Below are 20,057 nucleotides of genomic sequence, written 5' to 3'. Positions count from 1 at the left end.
TTTGAGTGGAATGAAGTCAGTTATTCCCCTTTAAGGTAACCAGCGTATTTTATTTCTTTGTGTCTGCTAAAATCATCCTCATCATTTACAAGGAAAACATGTAGCCACATTATCCACCAAAAGAAGAATACATCTGTACCATGTCATTATTATTTTGGTAAAATACATGACATTTCCCTCATGCTTTCTGAAAAGTTAAGGTGTGCAGTGAATAGGCTTCTGTTTTTCTTTGACCAAAAAGTGAGTTTAGTGCTTCGAGAGTCCCAGCTTTCCCAAGCAATAAGATCTCGTATTTACAAAGCTCCAGCTTTCTGGCTATGTCTGCTTCTCTTCCCATTTCATTACATTTAATACCAAGCCAAGACAAGCCCTTGGAGAATTCCACCAAAGCAAAAAGGGAAGGTTTGGAGTGTCTCAGAAATTATAAATTGGATAAGTATAAAATTGTCAGTTTTCAATTATAACTGTTGATAAGATCACAACTGGAATATTAGATATTGAATGTAGACATTGAACACTGTCTCTTCAAATCTTCATCCTGTTTGAAGACGAACAGTTCAAAAGAGCAAAATATGACATACACAGTTTTATCAAACTGTGTATGTCACACTTACTATAATATGAAGGTCCTGTATAGCACTAGAATCTGAGAAATGAAGGATTGGACCAACTTTAATATTTAGAGTCACTAATGAACTTTTCCCCTAAATTTTTCTTTCTCCTCTTTTTTCTCCCAGATAATGGATTTATTTTTCTGTATTTAACAAAGAGTGAGTTGCTTATGTAATAAATGACTTTTATATTTAATATGGACACTGATGTGCTAAGACTATAAAAACAAGTTTTTGACTTTTGTAATCTAGTTACTTCCAAAAACTTCCTGTGTATTAACACACTCCTCTACTTCTTGCTTTCCTTCGACTTCTGAAATTTAAATATCTTCCAGTGAGGTACTCACTAAACTTGATCTGGATATCTGGTTACAATTTCATGTTTTTTCATGCGTAAAAAGGTAACATGACTGCTCAGAGAAGGGCAATATGTTCTTTGAGCGAAAGGCAGAAAAGACAGAGGAAATGGGTTCTGTGTAGAATTTTTAATGAGCAAAGGCTAAAGTCAAACTTCAGAAGTCTATGACAATGAACACTTAAAACACTATATATCAGACACTATGTCAAATATTATCCCATTCCTTTTTTTTTTTTTTTTTTTGAGACAGAGTCTCACTTTGTTGCCCAGGCTAGAGTAAGTGCTGTGGCGTCAGCCTAGCTCACAGCAACCTCAATCACCTGGGCTCAAGCAATCCTTCTGCCTCAGCCTCCCGAGTAGCTGGGACTACAGGCATGTGCCACCATGCCTGGCTAATTTTTTCTATATATATTAGTTGGCCAATTAATTTCTTTCTATTTATAGTAGAGACGGGGTCTCGCTCTTGCTAAGGCTGGTTTCTAACTCCTGACCTTGAGCAATCCGCCCGCCTCGGCCTCGCAGAGTGCTAGGATTACAGGCTTGAGCCACCGCGCCCGGCCACCATTCCTTTTTCATGTGGAATATATGGAAAAAATCGAGACTTCAAATGTTTAATAAGTTGCCCAAATCACTCAGCTAGAAAACGTGGCAGAGGTAGGATCAAAACTGAGGATATCTGACTCTAAAACCTGTGCTCTTCATCATGTGATGTTTTTTCTCAAAGTTATTTGGCACAAGAAAGTTATCAGTAAGTCCCACCTAATTGTTTTATTCTATTTTAGCAGGGCTTTGGTATTGGTGAGCTTGAATGGATGAGCAGATGAAGGTGCCATATTCTAATCACAGTGGTAGATGGTAGGACTGTGTATGGCACTTAGTAGGTGCTCATTTTGTTGAATAAATGAATGAATGTCATGTGCCATTGATGCCATATTGATGCCATATGACTGTCTACCTGCACCCTGTCAGCTTTTGAAGCTATGATTATATATCTTAAACCTAGGGCTACATTCACACACAAAGCAAACATGTGGGACTCAATGTTCATGTCATTGAACTTTTAATGAAAAAGAAAAAAATACCTTTAAATGCAAAATAATTTATTGACAACAATGCAGGTGACACATGCAATTATCATTTCCCTAGTCTGAGAGGAGAACTTGACTCCTCCTCTGCCAGCCGCAGAGCTAGGCCAATGTTCACAGAGGGTCGCTGCTCCTGAGGCACCAAAATTCAATTTAGTCCTTGAAAATTGAAGTGGACATCAAATGTAATATCCAACAAAGTTGCATTCTCCTAAGCCGCATGGCAGCATATCATCAACAAATGATAACAGTAAAAATAACGGTGGTTCTAAAATAACAAGAATACAATTTATTGAGTTCTCACAATCCTTTTGGCATTATGCTTAACACTTAAAGTCTCATATCTAATCCAGTCCTCATTTTTCCTGATCTCATTATATTTAAGATCATCTATACTATTGGGAAGAGAATGTGATGAGTAAGGACTATTGGAATTTAACTTTTTACTTTGATCTTAGATATTATGTGTACCCTTTTGGTTATAGGTGGTATAGAGGTGGGGTGGGGGTGGAAGATGGAGACTGGATGTGAATTAAACTCTAGGTCAGTAATTAAAGCCAGAGGGGGCACATGATTAGATCAGCAATCAAATTTCCATTTCAATTAGAAATACTTTTAAAGTACTTTTATCTCTTATAAAATGTATTTGGATTCAAAATGCATTTCTGGATTTATTCATACAGAGCCAATGTTCCATTGTAATTCACTGTGCCAAGAGAAAACAGTAGGTGTTAATAAATGTATATAGAGCTATATATTATATTTGAAGGTCATAATTTAAGATACTGTTGCCAAAATCAACTTTTAAATTTTTTAAATTGTGATAAATTCAGAAAAGGTTGACAGAAATTACTTATCTACAAAATTTTATTATAGTATTATTTAATATAGTGATATATAAATTTATGTGAGAATCTTGTTTTTTCATTTCTTTTTTTTATTTCAGCATATTATGGGGGTACAAATGTTAAGGTTACATACATTGCCCTTGTCTCCCCTCCCCCCTCGATAAGAATCTTTTTTTTTTTTTTTTTTTTTTTGAGACAGTCTCACTGTGTCACCCTGGCTAGAGTTCAGTGGCATCATCATAGTTTACTGCAACCTCAAACTCCTGGGCTCAAAAGATCCTCCTTCCTCAGCCTCACAAGTAACTGGGACTATAGACATGTGCCACCATGCCTGGCTAATTTTTTCTACATATTTTTAGTTGTACAGCTAATTTCTTTCTATTTTTTTTTTTTTTTAATAGAGAAGGGGTCTCACCCTTGCTTAGGCTGGTTTCTAATTCCTGGGCTCAAACGATCCTCCAGCCTCGGCCTCCCAGTGTGCTAGGATTACAGGCATGAGCCACCATGCCCAGTTGAGAACCCAAAATTAATGCACATATTTACCACCAACTTATTTTAACACAGATGCCAAGAACACTCATTGACTAAAGGACAGTCTGTTCAATAAATGGTGCTGGGGAAACTGGATATACATACGCAAAGTAATGAAACTTAACTCCCCACACACTATACAAAAATTACCTCAAAGTGGATCAAAGACCTAAATATAAGATCCAAAATGATAAAAAACTACTAGAAGAAAACATAGAGGAGATGCTTCAGGACATTGGTTTGCAGAACGATTTTATGAATAAGACTTCAAAAGCATGGGTAGCAAAAGCAAAAATAAACCAATGGGATTATATCAAACTAAAAATCTGCACAGCAAATGAAACAATCAATAGAGTGAAAAGCCAACCTCTAGAGTGGGAGAAAATATTTGCAAACTATTTATTCAACAGAGAATTAACATCCAGAATATACATAGAATTGAAATATCTCATCAGCAAAAAAAAAAAATCTAGTTAAAAATTTGACAAATGATCTGAACAAACATTTCTCAAAAAAAAGACATTCAAATGGCCAACAGATATATGAAAATATGCTCAACATCACTAATCATCAGGGAAATGCAAATGAAACCTACAGTGAAACATCATCTCACCCCAGTTAGGATGTTTATTATCAAAAAGACAAAAAATAACAAATGAGGATGTGGAGTAAAGGAAACTCTTATACACTGTTGATGGGAATGAAAACTAATGCAGCCAGTTTAGAGAACAGTGCCTCAAAAAACTGCAAATAGAACTACCATATGATCCAGCCATCCCACTCTTGGGAATTTATCCAAAGGGGAAAGGAAATCATTACATTGAAGAGACATCTGTACTACCATGTTTATTGCAGCACTTTTCTTTTTTTTTTAGACTAGTCAAGTGCAGTGCAGCACTTTTCACAATAGCTAAGATATGGAAGAAACCTAGGTGTCCAACAACAAATGAATGGATAAACAAAATATGGGGTGTGTGTGGGTGTGTGTGTATACCATGGAATATTAGTCATCCATAAAAAAGAATGAAATCCTGTCCTTCACAGCAATGTGGATGGAACTAGAAGACTTTATGTTAAGTGAAATAATCCAGGAACAGAAAGTTTAACACTGTATGTTCTCACTCATATGTGGATACTAAAATACGTTGATCTCATAAAAGTAAACAGTAAAACAGAGGATACTAGAGGATAAGAAGGGGAGATGGAAGGGAGGGATAGGGAGAGATTTGTTCAAAGAAAAAAATTACAGCTAGATATGAGTGATATGTTCTAGTGTTCTGTACCACTGTGAGATGACCATATTTAACAATAATATGTACTTTCAAATAGTTAAAAGGAAGCTATTGAATGTTCCCAACACAAAGAAATGATAAATATTAGAGATGATGGATATGCTGAGTACCATGATCTGATCTATATATTACGTGTATCAAAACATCAGTATGTATCCCATGAATATGTATAATACAATTATTATTTATCAATTAAAAAATAAAACTGAAACTCTCAATTGACCTCTAAAATATAAATAAAATGTAGAACTGGGTATAAATTCAATCTAATAGTCATATATTAGCAGTTTTATGGGACATTATTTCAATTTATGGAAACAGGAATTATCAATATATCTGACAGAGGCAGAAAAGAGTAGTGGTTTGGAACTTGGAATCTGGAGTCAGATACTAAAGTTTTTTTGTTTTTTTTCCCAAAATTTTTGTAGAGATAAGAGTTTCTCACTATGTTGCCCAGGCTAGTCTCAAAATCCTGGCCTCAAGTAATCCTCCCACCTCCACCTCCCATAGTGCTGGGATTACAGGCAGGCAACACCATGCTCAGCCAATATAGCATTATTTTTACCTCTGCCATTTACTGTATACGCACTGAGTGACTTACTAATCCATTTGGGCTTCAATTTCCTCATCAAAAATAGGAAAGAAAATAACAGTACCAGTACCTGTATCCCAGACTATTGTTATAATTAACAAGGAATGAATACATATAAAATGCTTAAAATAGTGCTGGAGTCATAGAACATGCTGTTTGAGGGTTAGCTTTTGTTATTGATTTTGAGTTGACACATTGGCATGATTATATCACTCTAAAGTATACATTTTTCCTTAGGGACTAAGCAGCCTTTATCAGTGGATAGCCATTTTTTCGTTCATTAAACATTAAACTTAAATGGCTACATACTGTATGATACCACTTATATAATATTCTCCAAATGATAACATAAATTGCTTGTCAGACGTTACAGACTTGGCATAGGAGGCTATGACGGGGGTAATATAGGCCAGGTGTGGTGGCTCACACCTGTAATCCTTACATTCTGGAAGGCTGAGGTAGGAGGGAGGATTGCTTGAGGTCAGGAGTTTGAGACCAGCCTGAGCAAGAGTGAGACCCCCATCTCTACTAAAAATAGAAAAAAATAGCCAGGTGTGGTGACACGCACCTGTAGTCTCAGCTACTCGGGTGGATAAGGCAGGAGGATTGCTTAAGCCCAGGAGTTTGAGGTTGCTGTGAGCTAGGCTGACGCCACAGCACTCTACTCAGGGCAACAGAGTGAGACTCTGTCTCAAAATAAATAAATAAATAAAGGAATAACTCAAGGGAGGGAGCTTCTTTGTCATGGTGGAACAGTTCTATGTCTTGATTGTCATGGTGCTTATACACATCAATACATGTGATAAAATTGCATACAACTATATATATACAGACATGCATGTGCTTTTGCACACACATACACACACACACAAAATCTGGTACGTATATAAACTGGTCAAATCCGAATAAGGTCTGTTGATTTTACCAATGTCAACGTCCTTATTTGATATTGTACTATAATTTTTTATGTAAGATGTGACCATTGGGGAAATCTGAGTGCAGGATACACAGGAACTCTCTGTACTCTTTGTCATTGTTGTTGATTTTTTAAGTAGCTTTATTTAGATAGAGTTTACATAACAAACAATTCACCCATTTAGAGTATACAATTCAGTGGGTCTTAGCACATTCAGGCTTGTGCAATCATCATGACAAACCATTTTAGAACTTTTTCATCACCTTAAAAAGAAATCTCATATTTTGGCTAATCCTTCCCAACCCTCAAGACCCCCTCAGCCCCTGGTAACCAACACTGTACTTCTGTCTCTAGAGATTTCCCTGTTTTGGACACTTCATATGGATGGAATCGTATAACCCGTGGTCTCTGTATTATTTTTGTAACTCTCTGAAGGTCTATAATTTTAAAATAAAGTGTTTTAAAAAATGAATTGAGGCCAGGCGCGGTGGCTCACACCTGTAATTCTAGCACTCTGGGAGGCCGAGGTGGGCGGATTGCTTGAGGTCAGGAGTTCAAAACCAGCCTGTGTAAGAGTGAGACCCCCTTCTCTGCTATAAATAGAAAGAAATTAATTGGCCAACTAATATATATAGAAAAAATGAGCCGGGCATAGTGGCACATGCCTGTAGTCCCAGCTACTCAGGAGGCTGAGGCAGGAGGATTGCTTGAGCCCAGGGGTTTGAGGTTGCTGTGAGCTGGGCTGACGCCACGGCAATCACTCTAGCCTGGGCAATACAACAAGACTCTGTCTCAAAAAAAAAAATGAATGGAGGTGCTGCTATGGGACAAGCATCGTGCTGGGAGCGGTGACTAAAGGGGACACATGACTAAAGGAAGCCACAATCACTGCCCCAAAGAGCCTAGAGTTCAAAGGGAAAGACAGGGGAGGAGTCAGACAACAAGGGTGCAGTGTGTCAGTGCTCTGACGGAGGAAGACTAGACCTCAGATTGGGGGTGAGGCTGGGGAAGTTCCCCAGAGGAATTGGTTAGCAAAGTTTTGAAGCCCAGAACACGTGGAAAGAATTTGGGACCATGCGTGGACGGGCCACAACCTCATGTGGCATCTATGAAACTAAACTCTTTCTTGAGACTTTTGCCCCTGTTGGCTGGAGTCTTCTGGCTGCAGCACTCCACGGCCAGGATGCCAGACAGTCCTCATCTGCTATCTCTTCTCCCCAGTGTCCAACAAACACCCATTTGTGGACAGCAATCTTCTCTACCAGTTCAGAATGAACTTCCGTCGGAGGCGAAGACTGATGGAGCTGCTCAACGAGAAGTCCCCTTCCTCCCAGGAAGCTCACGACAGTCCCTTCTGCCTGAGGAAGCAGAGCCATGACCACCGCAAATCCACCAGCTTTATGTCAGGTATGCCGTCCAGTGTTTCCTGTCTTTCCAGAAATAGTCGAATAATAACTCCTCTTTGGGAAATGCTGTTCTACAGCACATCTGTATTTATTCATAACCAAGAAATAGGCAAGAAAAAAAAAAAGCAACACAAAGTTTTTCCTTGGCAGCCAGTGTAGATGCAATGATTCTATTTTATAAAATTATGTGCTTGAATTATAGGGCACCTCTGAAGCTCTCACTCATACCCTATTTGCTTTTCATTGACAAACAATCCTTACATATTACTTATTCAGTTCTCTAAGTCGCAACTTGGAAAAGCTATGTATTTAAGTATGACTAACATATCTGTGAGTGTGGCCACTGATAACAATGAAAAGGCAACTGATTTTCCACCCATTGTCAAGGGGGGAACAGAGAACAGAGAAGAGCTAGGAAAAGCAGATGCAGAGGCCCAGAAAGCACAACCGCCTGGGTGTTGTATGTAAAGTCAAACAGTCTCATCTTTGCAATTAGCCCTGCTGGAAATGATGGTATTTGCTATTCACAGAGATAAACCCAGAAAAGGTGAACTTGAAGTTAGTGTCATTCTGTTTAAAAAGGTGAGGTGATTAAAGAGTTATCTTCAACTCCTCTGAAAACTTGGCATTGACTCAAGGAACTGATTGGCTTAAGGTGCTGGGCTTATCCCAACACACAGTGAAAGTGTTAGGTGTCAGTTATGAATGGGAGCAGACACTGAGAACACTTACAACTATCTGTAGGGTCACTTCTGTGCCCTAGGCACTGAGCCAGGCTTGATTGCATTAATTCTCTCATTTAATTCTCACTGTGACTCCAAGAGGAAAGACTTTTCTTACCCCATAATATAGATGAAGGAAGTAAGGCAGAGTGCAGTGCAGTGGCCTGCCCGTGGTTAGAAAGTGGCAGGCAGAGCTGGGTCTCACACCAGTTTTGTCTGACTCCAGTGCTTCTGTTATACTGCTCCTTTCCTCCTTTCCTAGCCCCATGTACCTCAGGTTCCTCAGACGCAGCCAGCTGGAGGGGAGAAGGAAACAGGGCTACTGTGGAAAAATAAAGACTGGCTAAGGTTTAGGAGCCTGAGCCTGTACTCCCAGGCCAACTTGGCCAGACTAAGAGGACATGCAAATGCAGAGTAACTGTTCACTTTCTCACTGGTGCAAAGGTTTGCCTATTGATTTGCCTTCGATGAGCTCAATAGAGCTGAAGCAGTGATGATGATGATGAGGAAGATATAGTAAGCATGGTTACCATAAATGCCAGCATTATTTTATGCTTCCACGTGCCAGAGTGCTCTCCAAGTTTTCTGTCATTCACTCATACACCTTTCCCCTGTTGCGAGCCAGCCTACCCCATGACAGAGAGAACCAAATCAGGAAACTGAAGACACTGCCTCATATACACTTTCCAAGGCTGAATATGTGCTGTGTATTTTAAGCTCCTTCTTCCATGGCTCTGGGTGATGAATGGTCTAATATTAAATCAGAAGACATTTATTATCAGTGTTAATTCATCCCCTGTAGAGCCGGCATTTAATTTACATCCTAGCAGGAACCGCTCAGCATGGGTTTGGTAGTTCTTGAAATAATATCATCCTTTCATGCAGGTGATCTAATCCTCCCATGAGATGGCATGATTCTCACTTTACAGTCAGGGAAGTTGAGGCTCAGAGAACTGCAGGGAATGGCCCCGGTTGTGCTGTGAGTGGCAGAGCTGCAATTCACATTCTTGCTTTTCTGACTCTGAGGCCGGAGTGCTCCTTCCTGGCCTCACTGTACCTTGCAGCTGAAAGCCATGTGGCATCTGCCTTCTCGGTGACCGTGTGTGTTTTCTGGCCCGCACAGTCAGCCCCAGCAAGGAGATCAAGATCGTGTCCGCGGTGAGGAGGAGCAGCATGAGCAGCTGCGGCAGCAGCGGCTACTTCAGCAGCAGCCCCACGCTCGGCAGCAGCCCCCCTGTGCTCTGCAACCCCAAGTCCGGTGAGTGTTCGAAAGATGACCCTGCCCTTGACTATAGCTCTGGGGAGCAGACCCTGGGCCAGAGGGAAATCAGTGTGCCTGAATCTTACTAGGACATGTTCTTGGGGTCAACACATGTTGAATGAATGGATATCGGGTAAGATTGGGCAGAGAGAGAAATCAGGCTGTACCACAGTCCCAGTGAAGGCTACAGATGACCCAAGTGAGATCTGGTAGCTCTGGAGAGCTCTGGAGCTGGCATGGCCCTTCAGAGTTGCCTGGAACTCAGTGGAGGGGGCTGGGCCTTTATACCATCTTGTTGACCCATTATGAGATGTTGGCTGTCCCTGGGAGGAGGGCATGACCTTGGGCAGGGCAGTTCTCTTCAGAGAGATGGTCCCCAAAGACAGCTGATTGTTGTCTGCCATTAGCACTCCCAGAGCTGGGAGGAGTCTCTCAGCCCTCAAGGGGGTTTTGGCAGAGCATGACTATGTTCGTTACAGCAAGGGAAACGGTGCCTCCCCAGGCTGCAGCAGATGCAGAAATTCCCCATCTGCTGGGATCCAGCAGCCCCAAGGAAGAAGCATGGATCTATGCAAACCCAGCTATCACCAGAATTGACTGTTGGTACCCTGTGCCATGAAAATCTACTCATCAACTTCCATGGCCTTTTTATTCTAGGGAAAAAAAAATCTAGGCACAAAGATTGTTGATGAATCTGTACTTAGAAACAATCTTTTCTCTGGCCCAGTCAGTTAGTTCTTCAACCCCCCAGGAACCTGTAATCCATTGATACTACCGTCTTCTCACCATCCCTTACCCACCTGCATCCTCATGCTCTCCTTCCCAGGATGAGGTTGTGTGGTTTAGTCATTATAGTCATCATTCAAAAACACTCTCAGCTCTATTTGTTTAGTGCACCATCCATCCCAAGCTCAGTTTATCACCTTCAGGGAAGAGACTTTATTCCCTTTGCTCATGATGTTCCCTCATCATTAGATGTTGGGGTTACAAAGATGAGAGGTCATGACTCCAGCTCAATGAATACACCATTTCTTTGGAGAAAAAAACCAAACATTATGTGTTAGTGAGAATAAGGACTGATAGATGTTGATCAAAGGGCTTTAAGAGGAAACTCTGTCATCTAATGCTTTTATCTAGGAAGGTGGCTATTTTTCCTAATCTAACTTTTTCTTTTTACTGCTTTCTGGAGGATTAGCAGCAGGAATAAAGTTGTAACCTGCAAGTGAACAAAGAAACTTGCTTCCACATTGGCTAAAAAAAAATCATTGAGAACCATGTACTACTGAGTTTTTCAATTAATGGAATGTGCTTATAAGGTAGCATGAAAAAGGAGAACTGAATTCTTAGAAATGGGATATTTAAAGCCCAAATTTAGAAATCTAACAAGCATCCTCACAGCTAAGAGCAAAAGATCTCAGATTCAAAAAAGGATCAGTTGTGCTAGAACTATTTTAGTTGTTTTCATTGCATGTGATGGACTATGAACAAAGTGTTAATTATGTTGATTAGCATCACATCCATGTTCCCTGAGGTGGGTTAGTATTGTTTCCTCTTCCTCCTTGTGCTTTGGGTCAAAGGGAAGGGTTTACTGTTATGAAGGCATAAGAGAAAGGTTTTGTAGCCTCTCATAGGTCTCTAAGGACAAGAGCTGTCAGGAATGAGTTGTGGTTCATAAATTTCACTTCTTACCCATATTTTGATAAGCTTTTCCCTCACCCTTGAGAGGGCTCCCAAGACCCAGTCAGCTCATTTGTGATTTTTTTTTTCTCAAGCAGAATATCAGGCCTTCACAATAAAGCATTTAAAAATTAATTATCCCATATGCACCAAGAACGTCCTATATATACTTTTTAGTTCTATATATAAATGCCCGAAGCCAGACCAAAAAAAAAAAAAATGCTACAGATATTAACATAGTCAGAATCATTGTGATGAGTAAACAGGCCTCTAAGGATATGAAAAGAGAAAGCTTAAGGATAATTCCCTGGACCTCAAAGTGTCTATGTTTTTCCACATAATAATGAGAAAAAGTAGATTAAAATAAATGGTCAGCACTGTTGCCACATAGTTTATTGTGACTGCTATATCTAAATTCATTAGCCCCCTGAGGGTTTATGGCGGATAGACAAGGAGTTGTCTGACAGGAAATAAGAAAGATCTCAGTCTTCAAACATTGACCACTTTCTTACCTCCTATCCATCTAGTCCCATCTTGATATTTGACCTCCTCCCTCTTGTTTGGTGAACATAAATTCATTTTCACTTTTATGAGCTTTAGGAAAGCAAAAATAATATCAGCTACCAGCCACCTCAGCAAGAAGCACTGCATTGCCTTTAACTGAGAAGGCGACTTGTTAGGCCAGAAGTCCGTGCGTGTGACCAGCAGGCAAGGCCCAGCTGCCTGGTGGATCATCCGGGCCTTGCCCCACACTGCCTTTCCTTTCTCTGCTGCACACTGTTCTGATGCCTGACTGCTGCTAGCAAAGGGAATTGGAGGCTGCCACTTTGCCAGATTGGGCCCCTGTCCCAGCCCGTTCCACTTATTTGTGGCACTTCAAGTATATGATGTACACATGGCTAGGTTAGAATGGTCCCTGTCTTCCAACCCACTGGATGCTCTGGGTAGCTGTGGGAGTCCCTTCTCCAGTTCTTAGTGAACACAGAGTGGATGAGGAAGTTCATTATTGGTGGGTTTTTAGGCAGCCGGCAAGTCAGGAACTGGCTACTGTCTTTGCCATCTTGGTATGCCATGGCAGTGAGCTGCTGAGAACAGGTTTCTCAGGAAGACACCACACCACCGTCTTCCGGTGCTTCTGAGCCCTTTTGTTTGCTTACAGAGACAGCATGCCAGGAGGGACAGCATAGCACAGCACAGCCCAAATCGTGGGCAGTGCTCTCCAATGCTTGAGTTCGATCCCACTTCTGCCACCTGTTAGCTCTGCAATTTGGGATACAAGCAATTTAACTTTTCTAAGCTTTTGTTTTCTCACTTATAAAATGGGGATAACAGTGAACCTAACTCATTCATTCTTGTGATGTTTAAATGAGATAATATGTTTACAGCACCTGGCTTAGTGCCTAGCATGTGTTGAGTACTCAGAAAAGTTCACTAGTATTATTACCCAGTGCAATGTACATGAAGTAGTGGATATTAATAAGGAAATGAGTGAAACTTTAGTACATGGGGGGTGTGCAGTATGTAGGGAGGGGGTGGGGTGGGGCTACCTCTTAAAACGTGGCTAATCGACCACTAGAGTCCTAACTTTGATGTGTATAAATGCATGTTGGTATTTAAAAGGAAGAAATGCGGGAATTAGAAAACACGGCCTTTTTCTTTGCAGAAAAATGTCAACTCCCCCTTTCACCTCCACCCCTGGCACTCTTGCTTCCCTTCCCTTTCTCGCTTTATTTTTTCTCGTAGTTCTGTAAGGTAGTTTGAAGATTATTCATATTTGCTGATATTTTCTGTCTCTATCATGCGAGAGTTTAAACTGTGAGGCAGGGACCTTTGCCACTTTCGTTCACGGATGCCCACCTCAGAGACACGCAGTAAATACCTGGTGAATGAATGAAAGAAGGACTCAGAAGTGCTTATTCCTTGACATTGTGTCTGTCTCACAGTGCTGAAGAGACCTGTCACATCCGAGGAACTCCTGACTCCCGGGGCTCCATATGCAAGGAAGACATTCACGGTAGGCTGATGGTTTGGCTTTTTTGCTTACACACGTTAACACATCAATAGGTAGCTGTGGACTAAACTGGAAACTTTTTCCTAATTTTCCTTTTGTTTTTAGTACAATTATAAGAGTAGGCTTTCTTGACCCGAAGGCACTAAAATACATTAGGACTTGACATGGTTTATTATTAATGCAGCATTTTAAATTCTTTTTGATGTGTCCTTTAAGAAAAAGATTTCCATTATGTACTAATTCTAATGTAACAACAGATTTTAAGGCAAATGGTAGTGCACATAATACCAACACTTTCTTCTGCATTACAGTTAATTCTAAAAATCATTTCAGATATTACAGGAGTCTTATGGTAGAGAAGGAAACTACAGGGTCAGATGTTCTACTGCAGACACAGTGCTTTGACAATGTCAGCATGCCTTGAGATACACAAGCAAATGACTTGGGAGCACTGTATACCTGTGAGCAGCCCTGACCACCTGCCCCTTCTTGCAGGCACTTCAGCTCCTTTCTGCCTCCATTGGTTTTCTTCAAACAGAATCAAAATGTTCTTATTGACATGATTCACTCACCTTCCCTTATCTTCTTTGTCAGTCACATCCATGTCAATACCCTCTTAAAAACACCTCTCCTGTTTCTTTTCCCCTCTAACTTTAGTGACATTAACTCAGGGGGAAAAATCTATCCGCATTCATTCAACAAAGGTTGCAAACCTTTGTCAAGAGCTACTTCACATTTGCGCACTGAGGAGTACATAGGGGAAAGGCGCTGATAATATGTCTGTATCAGGGGAAAAAGGTAAAACTGTACATGTGAACGTGAAATTAGGTGTAACAGACTAATACAGCAAACCACAAAGTCATGCAAGGGCCTAAGAGTCTTGAGACTTTCCACAAAAATTTCTATTTGCTTCTCTGTTTTCCCTCAGTCTCTAACATTCAAAAGATTATTGTATTTTGAAAGTATTTTATCTTTGGCTTTTAATTTAAATGCCAACATTGTTAGTCATTGATCGTGAATGTGTTTCATCTGGATTTTGGTTGGGCTATGGGCTAAAGGCTTGTCTGGGAGCTGTCCAGGGAACGTGAGTGCCAGTTCTAATAACGGCGTCTATAGGGAAGGCATGCTTTAGCTCCAAACAACTTTTGGATTAGAGTCTACTTGTACATTGTGAACTTTATGTACTTTCTCACTTTTTTTGCTTGGTGGAGAAAATTGTGTTTCAAGAAGCCAAGATTCTTCACATTTCTCACCGTTAGTGATTTAAATTGTTAACTCTAGACTTCAGTGAGGTTGCAGGATCAAGAGTGTATCATTTGGATACGGGGGGAAAAGCACAAACTTGGAGTGGAAATTGTAGCTGGAAAGACATTTCACCCATGCTTTTAAGACCTTCTAAACCTTCTACTGGAGTCTGATATCAAATCGTATAATAGCCGAAGAAAGGGGCAATCTGCCAGTTGTTTATTGAGCAGTGCCCTCCCAGAAGCATCTTCTTTCTGCCAAACAGGTTATGTTTCTTGACCACATTTTCCACAGAGAGATGCCTGTGTTTGTGATAGAAGCAAAGTGTTCCTTGGCCCTGACAAGGCAGAGATGAAATGGAGAAAGATATGTCACAGCGCACACTTAATCTTGGGCTGGTTTTCTCTCTCTTGGAAGGACAGGCAAATCGCCAGGGACTGTCTGCTGATGGCCAATTGTGGTTTTCCTCTCTAGATTGTCGGCGACGCCGTGGGCTGGGGCTTTGTGGTGCGAGGAAGTAAGCCATGCCACATCCAGGCCGTGGATCCTAGCGGCCCTGCGGCTGCGGCGGGAATGAAGGTACTAACTAACCGGTCTTTTCTCATCCTATTTCTTATTCTCCATATTCCTTAACCTTCTTTTGGGTCTTCCTCTCTTCTAATTGGCAAGGCCTAAATACCTCCAAACTGATTTCATTGTTTAGTGCCATCTGTTTAGTGCCATCTTTTTCTCTCTGTTTTGGTCCCGTTTTTGCCAAATGTCCTTTTTCCTTTCCTAATGGGGTTGAAATGATGCCAAGAGCATGTGATGCAAGTTTTCCTACCCCTCTGCCTATACCATCTCCATACCTCCCTTGGTGTTTCACATTTCTCCCCTCAGCCAATCCTGAGTTTGAAAAAATACATGTCTCTTTTCACTTAAATCTTATATAATAACTCTGCTGTGTCTATTCTATGTGAGGCATGGTCCTGTGGGAATTATGTAGCCAGTAGCATATAGTAGACCCTAAGATATTGCAAATACGAAGAAAAAGAAATCAAAAGTCATGGAATTTGGAAGAGGAAATCTGGATTCATATCTTGGTCCTGCTAATTACTAGCTCTTTGATTTTGAACGAGTTTTCAAAGAGGAGCCTATTTCTTCCTCTCTGAAGTGACAATTATACTATTTTCCTTGGCTTTTTTATGGATTAAATATGTGAAAACACTTTGATAAACTATAAAGAGCTATACAAACATCAATTCAATATTGAATGAATATGTATGATTTTTGAGAACAATTTTTACATATTTTAGTACTAAAGTGATGCATGTACAGTCAAGAAAATATGGAAAATGCAAAAAAGCAGAAAAAAAAATTAAAATTATCCATAATCTTGCCTAACTCAGACATGACTACTATTAACACTTCTTAAGCAGTTTTATCAAAGTATAATTGACACATACTAAAGTGTAGCACTGTTATCAGTTTGATTTATATTCTTTTAGACTTCTCATATACACATATATGTTATATACATTGTTTTTATTTATACAAAAATATGATATCAAGGGGTGTTGATAGCATCAGTTATCTGCTTTGAAATACCTTCCCCTAGCACAGTTTTGTTCTGTTGTCTGTGAAACATTTCACAGAGGATATTTCTGTCTTGATTATTTGGGACCATGGGAGGATATAGAAGGCTTGAAAGCTAAAGATCATTCCTCTGTTCATTTATTCAATACTTTTGTACTCTCCCATCAAACCTTTTCCTAGAGCAGTAAACTAGCCCAGCTGTAGCCATGATTTGGATCTCCATTTCTCTGATTTCCAGCATGTGCCCTCTGGCATTGGTAGACATCCTGGGAAAAAAGTGGGCAACAGAAAATGGCTCAAGGGAGCAAAGAGCACCCTTACTGCCTGCCAGGGTGATCAGGTTCTGTGCTCTGGGGCAGCTACAGAGGCCTCATTGGCTAAGGCAGGCTGTGTTAGAGGCCCCTCCTGCCTTCTCAGGACTGCAGTGGGCGCAGCACCAAAGCAACTTAGAGCAGGAAAGTTGGCCAGAATCATAAAAAGCAAGCACTTGTATCCATGCCAAGGCTGAATTTTTAATTTTCTAATGGAACTCTTGGCTTGGGAAGAATTTTATATTTTATTTGCACAGTAACATACCCAGTATAAATTATTTTTGGCACAGTGCTTCAGTTCTGAGCGTGCACTCACTCGCATGAGACTTTGGCTTAAAGCACATTTCTTTGGGGGAAAGCAATGGATTTGCATCGCAGCTGAAGACCTTGTTCTGCTTAGCCAAGTGTGTGGTGCATTTAATTGATTTTAGTTTATCTTTATTGATGGACATGCAGAATCGTTCTGGGCATTGTCAATTGATTAATTAACTCTTTAATTGATATGTCCTGATAGATGGGTTATCTGATATATATTTTTTCAATTTCATAAGTTAATACTTCATATGGTTCATATTTTTAGTTTCTCAGGAGGTATACAATAGTTTTCATATGTTACAGAGCACTGCAAACTTCATTAGAGCAGTCTTTTCATAATTGTATCATACAGCTCTGTCCTGTTCTGAGGTTCTGTGATCAAAGCAGTTTTAAACTGCCACACACTTTGTCCCCTTTTTGGAAATTCACAAAGCATATTAGCATATTAAAAATTCTGGTAAATCTGGCAGGGGGAAAAAAACTTTTTTAAATTGTTTAGCATAACATTTTATCATTCAAGGGAAACATTCAAATGGAGTCTTTATTAATGCTGTTATGATATATCCCTAAAACTGTTCTGAGAAGATGCTTTTGGTCAGACTTTGCTTTGGAACGAACATAAAGTGATGCATCAATTAACAAAGGGGATACGTTCTGAGAAATGTGTTAGGCGGTTTTGTCGTTGTGTGAACATCACGGAGTGTACTTACACAAACCTTCATGGTACAGCCTACCGCACACTTAGGCTATGTGGGATAGCCTACTGCTCCTAGGCTGCAAACCTCTACAGCAGGTGGTTATACTGAATACTGTAGGCCGTTGAAGCACAATGGTAAGTATTTGTTTACCTAAACATAGAAAAAGTAATGGGTTGCACTACAATGTTAGGACAACTATGATGTCACTAGGTGATAGGAATTTTCCAGCTCCATTATAATCTTATGGGACCAACATCCTGTATGTGATCTGTAACTGACCAAAATATTGTTATGTAGCATATGGCTGTATGAGGATGTATTTTGTTAATTGTACTGTTTGTTGGTTAAATTAAAATGATAGTGAATACCATGCCTTCCAGTATAGTTTAGCTGTGTATATTCATTAGAAATTACCTTGTACATTATTTTCTTACCTGAAACATTGAATTAATTCTTATTTTATCATCTCTGTTTGTTATAGAATAATTTTACTCCCATAAAAAGCCATTTCATAATCTAATCCTAAAGGCTTGTTTCCACTGACTTGTCATGCCACTGCTGCCCTCGCCTAGGAAAACTACAGAGTTTGGGGTGTGCAGTCCTCTCAGGGGGCTTCCTTGGGGGTTGCCCTGGGGTGAGAGCCGCCTACTTGGGCACTGATTCACCTGCGTGGTCTGGGTGGCAGAAATTGTTCAGTAGTCTACCCAGATGCCTCCTTTTTGCATCTTTGACTGTTAAGAGCTGACCCTGGATGGTGTAAGTACCTGCCTGGCCTTCAGTGTCCCTTTCTGCACTGAGTGTCGGGCTCATTCCTTAGGTCAAGACTCTGGTTTTCTCCTTATTTGTAATGGGGACAAAACTCTTCCTCTGGGCCTTTGCAACTGTTCCATCTAGTGGGATTTTTATACTTTTACTATGGCTGGTTAATGTCACTGCTTACTTACCCAAAATGGATAGATATCATCTTGTAACTAAGATTCTCATGTTTACCATTTCACCTTTTCTTTCACCTTTTTATGGGGATGAGAAAGCTTTAGGATGATATGGGCCACTGGTATGTGGACAGCACAGGCCCTGAGCTGAGTCAACAGGGTGCCATTTTCCCCCGGTTAGCACTTCTAGATCTTTCCAGACCCAAAGGAGAGCTCTTTGCCTGATTTAAATGATCCTTTGTTCCATGACTAGTGGGCACCTTCATGCCTGAGTTAAAACTTTACTTCTCTAGAAAGTCTGGAAGAACACCAGGATAAAAGTGTCATTTGGGAGAGTGGTAAGGTCTACCTGAATTCTTTTCTGGACTGGAGTAGGTAAATCTGTGACCTTTGCATCTAAGTAGCCTACCCTTAATTTCCCAGAGCTCTTCATGCCTGTGACCTCCCCAGAGCTGATTCAGCTTGGTGGGAGCTGGAGCATCAGGTAGGGTGCTGGACGGGACTGCTGAGATGTGCGCCAGGGAACATGCAACTATCTAGAGCGAGTAGGGTCCAACCTGGCTTCAGTTGTAAGTAGATTCAATATTGGTGCAATATTAGACTTTTGCACTATTTCAAGCTTGTTTGAAAATTTATTTTTAGCTCAAATCTGTTTGTTTTTCTCCTTTCCTTCTCTTCATGCAGTAATAGCTCATTTGTTCCCAAAGACCGGAAAGGGAACAGGTGTTATAATGGAGGCCTCAAACTGCAATATCTTTATTTTTAGCTTAGTCTAAATCAAGACCCACATAAAAAAGAGAACAATTCCTTACACCTTTTCTAATAATTTGCAGTATAATTTCATACTATTCTCTTCCTCGCCCATGCTTGGGGAACAATGACTATTACGTCATTAAAATTCTCACTTGATCCAGCGTCTTTGAATTTGGAGTTATTCTTATTTTGAAAGTTCTTTTACTTAAAGAATAAAATCTGTAAACCCCTGGCTTAGAGGACCTTTCTTTGGCATTACAACTCTAGTATGGAGCATGAAATATGGAATTTGTCAGAAGTTTAGTCAACCCAGGCAAGGCATTTGCATCTAGAAGTTGATTCCTGCATGTTCCCTCCACTGAATCTCCGCTCAGCCTTGAAGAATTTCTTACCATTGGCTGCTGGTTCCTTCCAATGCATAGGGAAAAGTAAGGAATAAGAGTAGGAACTGTCATTTACCCAGTGTCCTCTATGTACCTAACCCTGAACCACACCAGGCCCCTTCTCTGCATGAGCCCACCTAATGTGACCATCAAAATACTAATATCCTTGAGGGAGAAATAATTTCAGGAGGAAGAATTCTTTCACCTCTTTGCTACTTTGAAAAAGAAGGCAGTTCCCTCCCCAAGCTATTCTATAGGTTATAGTCTGATGAATATTACGTAAACATCGGCTTCACGTCACAACCTTTAATGATATCTTTTTGTTTTTTATCACATCAAGTCTAAACCCATTTCTGGACCATATTATCTATGATAACCTTGTGCGATGCCCTAGTAGGCTTTTTCAACTCTAGTCAGGGCAGAACTTACATATGGCAGATACACTGTGTCTGTCAGTTACAATGCTCTAATGGCTTCGCATTACCATGAGAACAAACTCCAGGTGTGTTCTGTGGTCTGCAGCTCCATGATCTAA

The 20,057-nt window shown here is 40.4% G+C and overlaps 1 protein-coding gene across 2 annotated transcripts in view; it reads left to right on the top strand.

Moving 5' to 3' along the window:
- Positions 1-20,057, top strand: part of DEPTOR (DEP domain containing MTOR interacting protein) — a 156,502-nt gene that overhangs the window by 103,153 nt on the left and 33,292 nt on the right. For both annotated transcript variants that reach the window (XM_012753798.3, XM_012753800.3), the window contains exons 5-8: positions 7,455-7,640; positions 9,485-9,619; positions 13,243-13,313; positions 15,030-15,134. In XM_012753798.3, the coding sequence (XP_012609252.1) occupies positions 7,455-7,640; positions 9,485-9,619; positions 13,243-13,313; positions 15,030-15,134 (497 nt within the window). The remainder of the gene's footprint in view (positions 1-7,454; positions 7,641-9,484; positions 9,620-13,242; positions 13,314-15,029; positions 15,135-20,057) is intronic.

The sequence above is a fragment of the Microcebus murinus genome, chromosome 7 (genome assembly GCF_040939455.1).
Source record: "Microcebus murinus isolate Inina chromosome 7, M.murinus_Inina_mat1.0, whole genome shotgun sequence".
Taxonomy (NCBI): domain Eukaryota; kingdom Metazoa; phylum Chordata; class Mammalia; order Primates; family Cheirogaleidae; genus Microcebus; species Microcebus murinus.
Note: the sequence above shows the minus strand (reverse complement) of the source record. Positions and strands in the feature narration are given on the sequence as shown.